Genomic DNA, 15,272 nt, shown 5'->3' with positions numbered 1-15,272 from the left:
GCAAGTCTTTTCTCAGATTGTACTTCACCTGCACATGTCTTTGTTTTAAAAAATGATAACCTGTGAAGCACCACCAGTGACAAAGTGCTACCACCAGGTGGTGACATGCACAAGTGTAAAGCTCTAATTATGTTAATCAGGGAGGACAGCAGAGGAGATGATTGGCTCCGATGGTTGATGACAGATGACAACAGCCTCTAAGAGCATCTTCCTTTGTGATATTTCAGTGTGAATGTGATGTTTTCTGTCCTTTTTTAGGATGAGTTGTGTGTGTATATGTGTCAAGAACAAAGAAAGTTTATATGCGTCTAATGCATTCTCTCCTGTGTTTGGGTTTTGAATGACAGCGCCCTTCTTTTAGCAGTGTGGTGAAGTAGTTGGACTTGGCGGGCACCGAGTCTGGCACTGGAATGGGGCAGGCGGGGTAGGCTGGTGGGGCTGGGGAAGGTTTGCTGGCTGCCAACTATTTGTTTGTGTTCATGACTGCGGTTAGCGCTGCTCCATTTGAAGAGCCTGGTGTTATGAGGACGCCTGCTTCCCACAACATGTTCCATCTTCTCTAAAAGACAGGAGAGCTAATCACTTATCGACCGCTGGCTTCATCAGAATGGCTTAAAACTGTGTAGCCACTTAGCAGGAACAACCAGTCGTATCCACAAAGAGGTTTGTTTGGATGGCTGAGGTTCGGTCCTCTGCAGTTGTTATTGACAGTGTACTAATGATTTCTGTAATGCTATTACTTTTTTCTGGAGCTGAAGTAAGATATTTTCCTGCTGTGCCCAGGAATAGTTTGCAGCTGGAGCCACATGAGCTTCCTTTGACTCCGTAGCAGTTAATCTGGGGTTACTATATGACCGAGCTGATCATGAGAAAACTGGGAAGGAACTAAGATACCTGGTTGTAAAATCAGCCAGAACAAATTGATTTTATCCTCATGAAAGTTCTCATGTCTGCTGGTACTGGTAATCCCGCTATGAAAACACTGACATTTCTGTGCTCCAACAGTAATTTAATCGAGTTTTTCTCCTCTGCGAGCTCTGCACCTGCTTTAAGAGGAGCTTCCTCCCTAGACGTTGTTATTTTTCATTTACTTGTGCCCCCAGGTTTTTCAATCATACATCCATTACTAAGCAAACAAATAAGTTCCGGGCCTTTTGCCGCAGACACAAATATAGACACGAGTTATGAGATTCAGAGGAGCCGGAAAAGACTTTTGGTCCCTAATACACAACATCTGCACCGGACAAAACCAGAGCATCCCACTACAAAGTCCTGCAGTCTGCTGTCGCACACTTGTATGTGTTGACCTGTCTCATGTTGAAAAGAGAGGAAGGATCAGAGGGGGGAGAAAACCGTGGCAGGTGGTGCTGCTGGGGGAGATGGGAATCAAATGATCATTATTAACTGTTTAAGTGCTGAATGTTATGATTTATGGAGCCAAAGTGGGGCCAGTTGAGGTGTCACGTCGGATTTCCAGAGGCATCTGTCTTGCGGTTTTGGCAGCTTGTTGTACCTTGGGTTCAGATGTTTGCATCACACTCCTGACAACCCGTTTCCCCCACCCCACCAGCTTCCTCCTGCTTTAAGTACAGTACACCTCTGATCACTCGCTCCCTCTTTCCTCTCCTTAAACCATCCATCCATCCGCACATCTGCTTTTCATTGAGGCCTGCATGTCTCCGAAGACTTGAACGCATTAAACGCTGGCACAAGTGCACTCTCACTCTGGCACTTAACACAACGCTTAGGTGACTTAAAAGGGAGAGGCGAGAATTATAGAAAATGAAGTGTCACCAAAATAAAAAATCACCCCAGATTACCACCAATTACACTTAATAATGCTGTCCAGGCCATCTGTTGATCAGATGGTGGACCAGCATTGTCTGTGAAAGCAATAATAACAGCAGAAAGAGTGAGAAGGAGAGAGATTCACTCGGCTATGTGAAGATGTGGTTTGATCTTTTAAGCACTGTATAGATCGGAATGCTTTGTATGGTAATGTAGTCATAACTGCGTTTCTTGGGCTAATAGCCATGTTGTTCCAGAGGGGTTAAGTTCTGTTAGATTGGAGACATGTGTCTGCTCTGCTTTATTAGTCATTTATTATTTACTGAGGTCAGGGGAGAGTTTTTTAAGCCAAGGCACAACACTGCTGAACTTGAACATGACTCTGATCATCAGCCCCTGAGGCAGCTCCAGTAGGTGTACAATTACGACACACCATAACCGGCCCGCCATCCCCGACAAATTCATCCAACTATGCGAACCGTGCTTAACAATCAATGTAATCACAGTCACAGCGACCGTAAACTCCCACTAAAGAGTGAGTCGTGCCCTAATTATCAGAATTAGTGAGTCTGCATTCACTCATTGTTCCTGTCTATTGTCTTACTCTTCAGCCACAGTGGCCGCATTAATCAGCAGGAAAAAATGATGAGAAAGCCCTTTTCCACTCACGATCATCTGAGTTTTATAACTGTGTGCATGTGTTCCCAGTGGATTTTGACAAGAAGGGATCATGACAAATGGATGACATCAGAGCAGGCACACTGGAGGGTGATTGGAACCCTCCATATCCTCGGCCAGAAAATAATCAAACATGTCCCAAAACAAGTTCTTGAATAACCACGTTTATCCTTTTATAATTGCAATCTTATTTGAAGCATTAGTTTTATGTATTCATTTCCAATGGCGCATACATACAGACACGCTGCTCCTTTAATCTTCCTTGTCCTCTTATAGCGAGCTCCTCAGTTTACCTTCATCCTTTAGCGATGCTCACTGAAGGGAACGCAGTGCTTTAATTATACAGGAGAGGAGGCGCAGTGAGCAATAGATACCATGTGATGACATTTATGGAACGGAAGATCCCACTTCAGCTGTAACTGAGTATTATTAGACAGCGTGTTATGAACAGGGCCTGGTTCTTGCCTGGTTTAAATGAGACATTTTTTTTTTCTTCTTTTTAGCGGTGGTGTTCTAGGAGGCCGATAACAATAGACTCCTTATTTGTGCCTGCGTCTTTAGTTGGCAATGCTGACATCAGTGGCTCTTTGTGAGGATGAGCCAGCACATCTGTACATGGTCTCTGCACTGAACACAACACTTGCCCCTGGTGCTTCTGGCACCGTCCTGCCTCTTTCTTTCTGCCCCTGCATCCCTGATCTCACGCCCTTCCAGCGTCATTCCTAATTGGGCCTGAATGCTTGCAACTGTGTATATCAGAGGACCATCCCACCCTGCTTGTTCTAAAATACTTACCAGGATTGGTTGCAAACACTAAACTTAGTTTCCATTGTGGTACTGTGACGGATTGAGTTCAGTTTAATGGTATCTTCTTAGCTACAATCTGAGAAAGTTCTGCAGAGTTCTAGTCACTTTTTTTCTTCTTAAAGACAGGATAAGTTTTCTAAAGACACATTGATAATGTCCTTTCTCTGTTTTCATGTAACATTGTAGGAACATTTTATGGAAGAACTCAACAGCAACATCCCCAAAACATCCTCAGAATATTGCACCTCAAACGTGTAAAACACATTCTGTCTTCTGAAGCCATTATATAATCTTGAAAGCATCTTCTAAGTGTTGGTTTGAAATCTTTTATTATCATGTAATATAATCTAACAGCATCCTCCAAACATCCTCTGAATGTTCTCTCTTAGTTCACTTTGAACTTTTTTCGAACATTATTTGAAATTATATCTTTATTGTGTGAGCATTAAAATTAAAACATTTTATTTAAAACATCATTAGAACTTGTAGGTAACATTGTAGGAACATTCTCTGCTTGCTGGGTTGTGAATAATCGCTTCTTTTCAAACCAAACTGTGTGTATCCATCAGGTTTAACAAATGTGTTGAAGGCATTTCCTTCCTCATAAAATATTTGCAGAAATTATTTATTTCTTTGGAATATTTTGCAGCTGCTACTGTTCGCTTTCATGGCTGTGTCCCAAATTCATATTTTTATTTTTTATTTTCAGTGCAGCTGCATTCTCAAAGTGCATGCTGTTTTACACAGTATTCGTACACTTGGAATGTACTACTTTGTCATACTAATATGCCTTAAACTTTAACCTTTGCGGTCTGTATTTCTGTGACATTCCTGTACAGAGTCAAAATATCCAGAAAAGCATGCTGCCTTACAAACAATAAAATCCCACTGGATGTAGTAGAAGATCTTGGTATTTTTAGCTTACTACATTTGACATACTATGCATTTTATCATACTAAATCTTTTTCTAGCTATATAGTATAGTAGAATGGATATTGGAGGAAAGCCCATGTTTCTTTGCTTGCACATTGCTATGCTTCTTTAAGTTTTACTGCCACCAATTGTCCATCAGGGAATAGAATGAAACTGGTGATGGGAATGTGTGAAATGTTGCCTGTGAGCTTTTGTACTCACTGCCATGAACAAAAGTTTAGTTACATTTGTAAAGACCATGTATATCATGGCAGTCTTGAGTTTCCAATGACCAAACTCTGTAACTCTGAATTTTCTATGATGGAATCATTGGTCAAAAATACAGACACAGCAACTCGAGTTATCAGTTGTGGTAATGTAACAAGCTGTGTTAATCAAGTCAATCCCTCTTTTAGAAGCAGCATCGTAAAGATCGACTGAAGTTTGCTGCTGATCACATGGACAAAGAAAAGGCCTTCTGGCCAAAAGTTCTGTGGTCAAATGAAACAAAAAAATAGCTATTAGGCCACAATGACCCAAAATATATTTGGAGGAGAGAAGTTTAACCCCAAGAACACCAAACCTACCATAAAGCATGGTGGTGGCAGTATCATGCTCTGGGGCTGTTTTGGTGCCAGTGGAACTAGTGCTTTACACAGAGTAAATTGAATAATGAAGAAGGTGGATAGTCTCCACATTGTTCAGGAAAACCTAAAATCATCAGCCAGAAGGTTGAACTTGGATGCAGTTTGATGCTTCAACAAGGCAATGACCATAAACACACACATCAAAGGTGGTGAAGAAATGGCTAAATCAGCCTGTAACTGAGGTTGTAGACTGGTCTTCCCAAAGTCCTGACCCATTTAGAATCTGGACTGTGCTAAAGAACTGCACCAGTGCTGTCAAGAGGAGACAAAGACACAACCGGAAGCTTGTGGACAGCCACCAAAAGGGCTTAGATGGGGTGAAAACGACCACTAGTGTCCTGTTTTTGAGAACTGTGTGCAGTCAGTTGGTGGCTGTGTGCAGTGGATAGAATTTAGTGTCTTATCAATTGAGAAAAACTGTAAAAGACCAACAATCCATCTCTTGTCTCAAAGTCACGCACTCTTTCATTCACATGCACCTTCTTCTCTTCACCTGTCACTGCTGATGGATGTCTTACATTTCACCTCAGTCCCCGGTGCTCTCTCTGGCTTCCACCTCCTGATCAAGCCGGCCTCTAACACACAATGAAATGTTCAACACTGAATTACCATGGCACATTCAATATAAACTGAGTTTACTGTTGGGCTCCATCCAAGCCACCATATGCTGAAGAGCCTGCTGTTTCCCCAACCGGAGCATGACCGATTCTGTTAATGTAGCAAAGCTCTAAATCACTGGGGCGCAAACTTTCTGCAGAGGGGGGATCAAGACCTCTAGCACTCATTTAACACTCTGGCTTTAACATTCGAGAGACACACAGAAGGTCTCCAGACACTTGAGTCCACTTACTTACAACATTCATCGTGAACATTGCGGACACAAGAAAATAAAACAAAGGAATTGCTTCTACCTGTTTGAACAAGTAAATCAAAGCCATGCATGTAGGGCTTTGGTGACACCCTCCATCTCATCTCCAGACTGGTTGATGATCTGTCACAAACTGTCACGCAAATTCCAAGATTCTAATTAGAACACATGTGAAAGTCAGATGTGCGTAGGAGGCTCTTTTGTAACTTCATCTGAAAAAACACAGCTAAAAATGGCTTGCAAACAAAGGGGACTTTGAAGCTGTCATAGATCATTTTGCGTGGTAGCTCCAAATTTGTTCAAAAGCTAAAATCCAGACATTAATAATGTATTTTTCTTGGTCTGCATCATTGTTTGCTTGCTTTGTGAGTTCAGCAAATCAGGTATGATTGTTTTAAATGCCGCTATATTCAGTGTATTTCTATTAACACTGGATCACATTGCTACTTGTATGTGAAATAAGTATGTAAAAGGAACTGTGGCAACCCTGTTGTGTGTTTTGGTGTCTTTTAAACTCATCATTCTGGTTTTACAGCCTGTAACTTTACTGGCTTATTTCACTCTCATCAATCCCAACAATCTTTTCCAGCTGCCGCCTGCAGATTCCTTTAGTGTCAGTTCACTTGTTGTCATGGTTACAGTGACGCCATGCCGCTATCTTGCAATGATACAGAAATCCTTAACAAATCCGTGGATCCAGACTATAAGTCGCATCACTGCCAAAATCTAATCAGGGGGTCCTTCTGTCATTTCTGACCTTCCCTGAAAATTTCATCCAAATCCGTTAGTCCGTTTCTGAGTAATGTTGCGCACAAATGGAATAGCAGACAGAAGGACAAACATACGTTGATCGTCACATAACTCCACCACATTTCTTGACGGAGTAAAAATCATGTTTCGGCTCAACAGCAACCACAACAAATTAACACAATATTTCCATTTCCATTTTTCCTTTTTTTTGGAGTTATGACAAATAACAAAATTGTGTTCAATCAACAAACTACATTGAGTTAGGGGAATTAGTTTCTCCTCTACAATCAAAAGTATTTTTAATTAAGTCTTAACTGTCTGAAACTGTCCAGGCATGTTAAAAAAAGGAGGGGCCTTGAAATCCTAAAGTGAAGGTAAAGAAAAATGACGTTATCAAACCAATTTTATAAAGTTGCCTCAACTAATGCAGCGATTTGAGTTGAAGCTACACATAATATTAGGTTGATGCAATTACCAATGTTATTATAAGTGCTTATCGAACTCAGTAAATCCATTTTTTAAAATCTTGCAGTTAATTCAGTGGTAGTAATAGGTCCCTTGAATTACTTTCTAGAGTGCAGTTAAAGTATGTGCACCTAAGTAATAGAAATAATAGCAGATGGGGTTCAGCATAACCATACAGCACTTTTATCAATACCATACAGTATTTGGTGAAAAAAACATTAATTTAATGAAAGAAATAGATGTACCCAACATATATGCTGTCTAAACACATGCAGCTGTCCAAAAACATGAATAGATTAGTATAAAACAGACTTTTCGGTACCAAAGAGTATTGAGGTTTGATAGTCAGCCCTGTTTATTTGAATAAAACATGTCAAAGCAAGTTCAGTGTGCAGCCCATGTTCACTGATGTCTACGTCCATTGAGATTTTGCTGCAGAACAATGGCTTTATTATCAGCCTGTTTGAGCAAAACATTGTGCAGAAAGGTAATTGGTGTTCTCAGATCATCTCTGTCTTTCCTCTGCTCATTTATATGGTTAACTTTTCCTGGCAATCGTCCCCCAGAGGAGCAGAGCAGCGAGCATTGTCCTGTAATTCGCATTAGATTTATTAGGCTGCCTGGCTTTGTGCGGTTCTATGTGTTTTTTTGTTTTTAAAGGCTGGTGACTCTGATATGTGTGTGAGAGAGAGCATGTGCATTCAGTCAAGGCCTCGTTGACCAAATGCCAGTCCATTAAGTGCTTTACGATGACACTGTTTTTATTTAGGTGTGTTTTTTTATTATTCACGCACACACACGAACAGTGAAGGCCTAATTAAAAGACCTGTTTGTCATCTCCATTCTGATTCACATCACTTCTGGCCATCCTGATTGAATTACTCGAATCGAGGGGGAAACACTTGGCTTCGCGTCAGCAGGCCTTGAAACTCTCATACGGTTGTATACACTAACTGGTGGGGATGCTCGGCCAACAAATGGTGAAAAAAAAAAAAACGCACAACTGAAACAAAAGAGAATGAGCAATCCTGATAAACAGAACAATTTGTATTGCTTGAAAACAGACCAGATCTGAAAGACAGTTTGCCTTCTGTGAGAGGCTTTGAGTGAAACCAGCGTTGTTCCTGCGGTCCCTCCTGGCCACGCCGGACTGTTTCGTTGCTCGCTTTTGCCTTCTCGCTACTTCTTTGTGTTTCTGCTGTGACCCGCGACAAGACAAATGCAGAGGAGACTGTGGACACATCAGCTGTAGGCGGGAAAAGATGTTCATTAAACTGAGGATAACACGGCCATAAAGTGCCCTTGTTTTCTCTTGTCTTTTGTTCTTTCTTCTAACCTTTTTCCCATATTCCAGAACATTTCATCCCTTTCTCTCCTCTCTTGTTTGTCCTCTTTTTCCATCTGCTACTCATGTTGCAATATGTTTCTTTCTCTTTTGTTAGGTGTCTTATTTCTCCCTCTTTTAGATTCAGTTCATTTGTTCCCCTTCCAATACCTTTTTTCATGTCTTCCTTCACGTGCAGAATGTTTGTGTGACTTTATTAATAATAGCTCATGGTGTGTGATAGCATTATCAATAACATTGTTAGGAGAAAATTAAATTTGAGAAATTGAGTTAAGAGAGTTGGAACAGGGGGACGCGTGGTCGCCTGCACATGAGTGTTTGGGGATATCGACTTACCCTTCACAAACATTTCCTCATACAGCGAGCCCTCCCTTCTCCCACAATGATCTCCCTCTTTCCTATTTTTAAGACATTTTTGGTGGCATTCATGAAATTATAAATGCTAGAAACTAAAAATTAATATCAGCTGTGTGCAGTGGGTTGCCCTTGAATTTGAACTTTTAGATTAAATACTTAGAGAGTACTTTAAGTATATCAGTTTTTTTCTTCCAAAAATGAATAATTTGTCAATTAAACCAATAAAAATAAAGATAATAAATGAATTAAATCAATTAATGAGGTCACTGTTTTCACAAAGGACTGATTGCATAAAATTTAAACAGCTGATACAAGTGTAAAGGAGCGGTATGTGATTAAAATGACTGGATGATGAAACGGTTCCACTTTTTCTGCCTGGACCTGTGCTACAAATTCATTTGAGCTGGTTTACTTTTCCAAACTGGATGAATTGCCATTTGGAATATAGTTCCTCAATTACTCCAGTAATAATATTTGGCAGTTAATCTGTCTGCCGTTATTCTTACTGCCACCAGCTGGACTTTGCCAAGGAACGTTCCATATATCACTAGATGCTGCAGTGGTGGCAGCCAACGATTATTCCTCAAGAGAATATTCATAATGTAATAAGATTTCAACATGTCACTGATGGCGTGGATCCCATTATAAAGCGATTATTCATCTGGGACAGTCAGCAGATCGGTAAATGTGATCCACAGAGCCAGTTTTTAACTGGAGAGTGACACTGGCTCACTGCTCTGCTGCTGTAAAACTAAATATTAGCACATATTAAGCATGTACTAGTCTTTCTATGGAAAAACGGGGGAAATATGCAAATGTATTTAAATAGTTAGCGACACTGTAAAAATATGTTTCTTTAACTGCATTTTTTAACAATTTACTCTTACTTTAGAGTCCCTATTTTAGTAAATTACAGATAATATTTACTAAAAGTCCAGAAAAAAAATTTATTTACATCTTGACTTTAAAAGAAACAGAACATTCATCACTATATCTACTGTATTTAAAGTAGCAAAAATATTATTATTTTACAGATTTTTGCTTTTACTTTAAAGAAAAATTATTCATATTAAGGATTGCAAATTGTTAAATAATTTTTAAACTATTATTTCACCGATTTTCCCTGTTTTGTTCAATTAAAGATAATAATGATGTTACAGATAAAAATTTAAAATCACAGAAAAAAATTATTAATTCACATATAAACAGTAGAACAGAAAAAAAGACACGGTAAAACTGTAAATAATAAATAATAATAAAATCTATCAATATATTACAGATATAAAAATGATTTAAACTGAGGAACTGAATTACACACAAACCTTGAAAAAAGATAACAAATCAAAACTGGTCAAAACTCTAAATAATGTCTACATTATTTTTTACAGATAATAATTTTACTATAAAATGACATTGTTTTAGCTGTTTAAAATCTGCAAAAAATTCTATATTTTACAGATAGAAAATTTGTTTTTTTAAGGATTGAAAAATGGTAGCAAATTTTTTAGCAGTTATTTTACTAATTTTTTTAATACTATAGCGAGTTTTTAGTAGCATTAATTTACAAATAAGCTGTGAAACAAATCCACATTAAAAACCTGTGTTTTTGTTAATAATTATTCATTCTTTTACAGTGTGGGACCCATAAAATGTCCCTGTTTTAATGTATTTAAATCAGTTAAAGATGTTTTTATGTTGTAAATATTTGCTTTTCTTTTCACCGTTTTTAACATTACAGTATGCCACCTATTTTTAATGCACAGATTTTGCTACCAGATTTTCAATATTTTTACAGTGTACATTGTTTGTAAAGTGACTAATATACTAATATTGTCCCTGTTTCTTTTCCAGTGAACGGTGCCTACTGCTCAGAGAAGGATGCTGAGCTGGGCGATGCTGAGGGCAGCCTGATGCGATGTGGGCAGAGCTTAGCGCTGCCAGCTGGGGGTCATTCAGAGGGGATTTACCCCCAGAGCATCCAGTGCAGCAGACCTACACCTGACCTCCTCCTGCAGGACGGCCCTCACCAAGACACCAGGTACAGTGTCACCGTTACTCCTGTTTCATAAGATTCTTTTCCCAGTTCCAGTTTTGACTGTTTCCTGTTTGGTATAGTATTACTAACAACATGCAGGTACAATGTGGTTCTCATTACCTTTGCTATTGTGGATCAGATGCACACATATGTTGTTGGAAAACTTTGCTCAGTCTCATAAAAACACGCTAAAGGGGGCCGAGGTACAACATTTATGTTGCACTAATGCGACTCTTCTGTTGAGCAACCTGCGACTACTGTTGGTCAAGTCAGAAGGAATTTCCAGAGAATTTCTCAGTTTGTTTCTCCTCCTCCCCCTGTCTTTCTTTCTGTCTATCCTCGATGCTTCTGGACAGACATTCATTTCTCTCATGTTGTCTCCCAATATTTTCACTACAGCCAAACAGGAAATGGCGCTCATGAATAGAAAGAGATGGGAGGGGAGGGAGGGGGGTCACGTCTTTATTAACAACAACGATGACAAAGTCTGCCCAGTGGCTTTCTGCAGGCCTAGCTGGCGTTAGCTCTGTTTTTTCCCGCTGGTACACTCAGGGGAAAGGGACAAAGACGGTACCTTCATGAGAAAAAAGAGAGATCTTGTCACATCACTCAGGGGCTTTGGACAAAATCCATAATGAGCCAACTGACAGGAATGATTATGTAGGAGATCACAGCAACACATGGAGAAATCTGACCTGGGTGCCCCATTCAGCAGGGCAAAGATTCCCACCATAATACACAGTATTGTAAACGGTGACCCTTCATAGGCTGCAATTATTGCCACCAAAAACAGGTGACTCCCTATTTATCCCCAATGTTGGGTTGGGTTTAACCCCTTTGTGTCATCAAAGCCTGCCAGATGGACACACTAGCCAGTGGCCTCTCAGTCGCCATCCAGCCCTCCCCCATCTCTCTATTCTTAAATGCCCATTCATATCCTCTCACTACAAGAAGATCCTGTTTCATTTATTCATAAAAACACTTTGGATCATCAGCAGTTTATGCTATGTGTTGTGCAACGTCACGTAGCAGAAGTAACATGACTCACAGTGTTCGCTGATCACTGATTGATTGTCTTAGTTGAAATATTTTAGGTCAGTGGGACTCATTGAGGATGACGTGATTTTTATGTAAACTGAGAAAAAGATTTTAAAGAGGAGGGGCAGTGGGAGACAAAATGCTCACAGTGCTGCTGGTGGAAAGGATGAACCAGTTGGTGTCTGTCAACAGGCGCTGAGCTAATAGCTCATATTCTCTTTGTGTTTTGCTCCTTCCAGATCCTCTCCTGCCTTCCAGAGGACCCTGCCGGGGGCCTCGCCCAGCCTGGGCTGTGGTGCCAACGGGACTTGCTCCTCCGTCCCCTACCCAATCAAACAGGAGAACTCAATGGGCTACAAGGTTTCCAGCACGGGGTCAGGGGTCCGTAGCGCACATCAGGGCGGGTTTCAGGCCTGTAGGGGACGTCAAGTTTTAGAGGTGTCACGGGACGAGATAGTCGGAGCTCTGCATGTTAGCAACAACGTTAATGGCGTCTGCTCAGTGAACGGCGTGGACAGTGCAGTGTCAGGGGACGCCGTGCAGCCGTTTAATAATGAAGATGGCTCCTCCCCGCTGGCTTTGTCCCCAACTGGCTCCCGTCATTCAGCGCGGCTGCTCAGTGCTAGCAGTCTGAAGAGACGCTGCCTGTCCCTGGCCTCACAGTCGTCCGCCGCCGCTGCTGGCACCAACGGCGTCGCTGCCACTGGTTCCCCATTAGCTCCTGGCGCTGCTACTGAGGAGATCAATATCACCGCCATCATCTGCTCCTCCTCCCAGATGTCAATGGTTGCCTGCGTCAACGGGTTCCGTGCTAACCTCTCGCCCAGCCACACCAGCAGCGCCGGCTTCTCCTCCTCTTCCTCCTCCTCTTCTACGTCTCCACCCTCTAACTCCTGCCCTCGGAAAGTCCCTCAAAGGCCCCCGCCTCACGGCAGCCCCCAGCAGGCCTCGCTACAGGAGAGCTGTCAGCTGTCCTCACCTGCTACCTGCCTGCTGTCCCTCTCTTCCTCCTGCTCCTCCTCCTCGTCCTCCTCTTCAGCGTCACTAGTGGAGCCGGAGCAGGGCCAGGGCCAGGGCCAGGGCCAGAGCCTGGGGCGGTGTGAGGAGCCGGGCTCCATGCTGCCGGGGCGTGGGGCTGGAGGATCAGCCGAGGGAGGAGTGGAAGGAGGCTTGGGGCTGTTGATGAGTGGGGCCCTGATGTCTGGGACGCTGCATTCGGGGCCTGAAACCGGGGGTTTCCTAGACGGGGTCCAAAGATCTGGAGCTGCCCTCAAGCAGGAACCCCTCGATGACTTCTCCCCCAGTGAGGACGAACTCTTTCAGCACCACTATCACCACCACCATCACTTGAGTGGCCGCAACGGGCACCTTCGCCACCACCCACCACGACCTGCCATGCCTCCGCCTTACCACTTGCACCAGTACGTGGGACCCAGTCCCGGGGGCCCGCTGCACCACCAGAGCCAGCAAACGGCAACAGCCTCTTCCCTGGGACTCAAATCAATCTCTGGAGGTCCTTCTGAGCCCCACACGGCCCCGGAGAGGGAAGAAGTCGGAGGAGGAGCGGTGGCGGATAAGCAGGTGTGTCGCTGGATTGACTGCAGTGCTGCGTACGAGCAGCAGGAGGAGCTTGTGAGACATATCGAGAAGGTCCACATCGACCAGCGGAAAGGTGAGGACTTCACCTGTTTCTGGGCCGGTTGCATTCGCCGCTACAAGCCCTTCAACGCCCGCTACAAGCTGCTCATTCACATGAGGGTCCACTCTGGAGAGAAACCCAACAAGTGCATGGTGAGTCTCCATAAACCAATAAATTATCCCAACTCAAAAACCACTGGTCAGACTCACAACACACGCATCAAATGCTGTTAAAAAATCCCCTCACAGTCAGGATTTTGACTAATTTTACTCCTATTTGAAGGTATTAGGTTGTATTTATTGCTTTAATGTGAGTCTAATTTATCTCATAATTGCAACCACCTGTTAGTTTTTTGGTTTGAATTAAACATAAGCACATTTCACAAGGTAATACAGACCTTTGAGATGATTTTTTCCTCAGCAAGATACACATCGATCGTGTCCAAAGACAAGACTGGACTTGCTTGACTGCTGATTACGTTTCAACAGAACTTTTATTTTGTTTTGGTTGAGAAACAGTTATGATTGTAATGCCTGTATTTTTAGTGGAACATGTAAAAAAATAAAACAGAGACAGTTTTTTTGTTTTCCACTGAAGATGTGAGCTGCTTGCTGTAAGAGTAGCGCTACCTCGTTAGTATAAATAGACTTGCAGTTGTATTTCTTTACAGGTGAGGCTCCAATTCCACAAGTGAACACTAATCAGTGTCAAGCTGTCATTCCCCCCACGTCCCTTCACAAATGGAAAAAGCCCTCCAACCTTAAGAGTGATTTAGTCCAAATACACAATTAGTCCACAATTTGTGTAGGGCGAAGCCATGTTTATTTTCACAAGCACTCCCGTCTTTTTTTTTTTTTTGAGCAAGGATTCAGATCATGCAAAGCCAACACATATGGTTAACATAACCAAACAATGCCTACACTTGATCCTTTTAAATGGGAGCTTTAAATGTTTAACTGTCCCACAAGTATTAAGTGAATTGGCCTCATGTCCAAGCCAAACATGATGAGAAATGTAGTAGTCTGGAGAAGGGAGCCACAGAGGGATAGTCGGTAACATTCGCTCGTCTTGCTCAATTCACAGTTTCACCCAAAGCCCCCGTCAGAAGTGGTCCTCTTCAGGTTCAGGGAATCCGTCCAAATCCCTAATTCTAATTGAAAATCTGAGCCTGTACTATCGCTGCAGCACCTGTTTTTTCTCAAAACCCAGGTCTTGTTTGTTTTTCCGAATAACACTGACTTTTGAAATTAGCTGAGGTGAGAGTCTTTTCTCATTCGTGGCTGATTTTCTGAAGAAGGTTGAGTAAGAGCTTCGTTTTAATTCTGACTGATACATGCAAATGCACATCTGAGCTGAGCTCTGCTTGCAGCCAAAACGGCACAAACTCAAATAACGCCGCCGCTCTGCCTGCTTTGCGTCACTCTGGAGTATTAGTGTTTCTGCTACCTTGGCTCGGTATGAACTTCGAAATTTGGAAGTAATTATTCGTGCTGTACGTGCCCAAACTGTTAATTCAGCTGCAGGAGTGTGTTGTATTACAGGCTGTCATTTGTCTCGTTTATTTGTCGTCATTGTTGCACTTTGGAGTGGCTGTTGTGTCTCTGCAGCAGCGTGGATTGAAGTTTGGGTGCAGCAAACAGACACCGTGTGAATGTTTATACCAGATAGGTGTATACAGAAATGTGTGTTTTCTTGGAGATGTTTGCCATATGTGAGCACAAGAACAATTTGGCTCAGTGTGGACGAGCCGCTGGACTCTGTCTGAGGCTCTGTGAAACTGTGCAACACACCCTAACCTCCTGATCACCCTTATTTCCAGCACACACACACACACACACACACACACACACACACACACATTCACAGCAATGCAAAAATGGGCACATTGTGTCCGTCGACTCTCACAATAGGAAGTATTGATTCGGCGTACAGTATGTCGGGCT

The 15,272-nt window shown here is 42.3% G+C and overlaps 1 protein-coding gene across 3 annotated transcripts in view; it reads left to right on the top strand.

Annotated features, from left to right (window-relative positions):
* The window catches only part of LOC111583907 (zinc finger protein GLIS1), a 90,758-nt gene that overhangs the window by 29,453 nt on the left and 46,033 nt on the right, over positions 1 to 15,272 (top strand). For all 3 annotated transcript variants that reach the window (XM_035958607.2, XM_023293167.3, XM_055017358.1), the window contains 2 exons: positions 10,469 to 10,655; positions 11,930 to 13,481. In XM_035958607.2, coding sequence (XP_035814500.2) covers positions 10,469 to 10,655; positions 11,930 to 13,481 — 1,739 coding nt within the window. The remainder of the gene's footprint in view (positions 1 to 10,468; positions 10,656 to 11,929; positions 13,482 to 15,272) is intronic.

The sequence above is a fragment of the Amphiprion ocellaris genome, chromosome 2 (assembly GCF_022539595.1).
Source record: "Amphiprion ocellaris isolate individual 3 ecotype Okinawa chromosome 2, ASM2253959v1, whole genome shotgun sequence".
In the NCBI taxonomy this organism is placed as follows: Eukaryota; Metazoa; Chordata; class Actinopteri; family Pomacentridae; genus Amphiprion; species Amphiprion ocellaris.
Note: the sequence above shows the minus strand (reverse complement) of the source record. Positions and strands in the feature narration are given on the sequence as shown.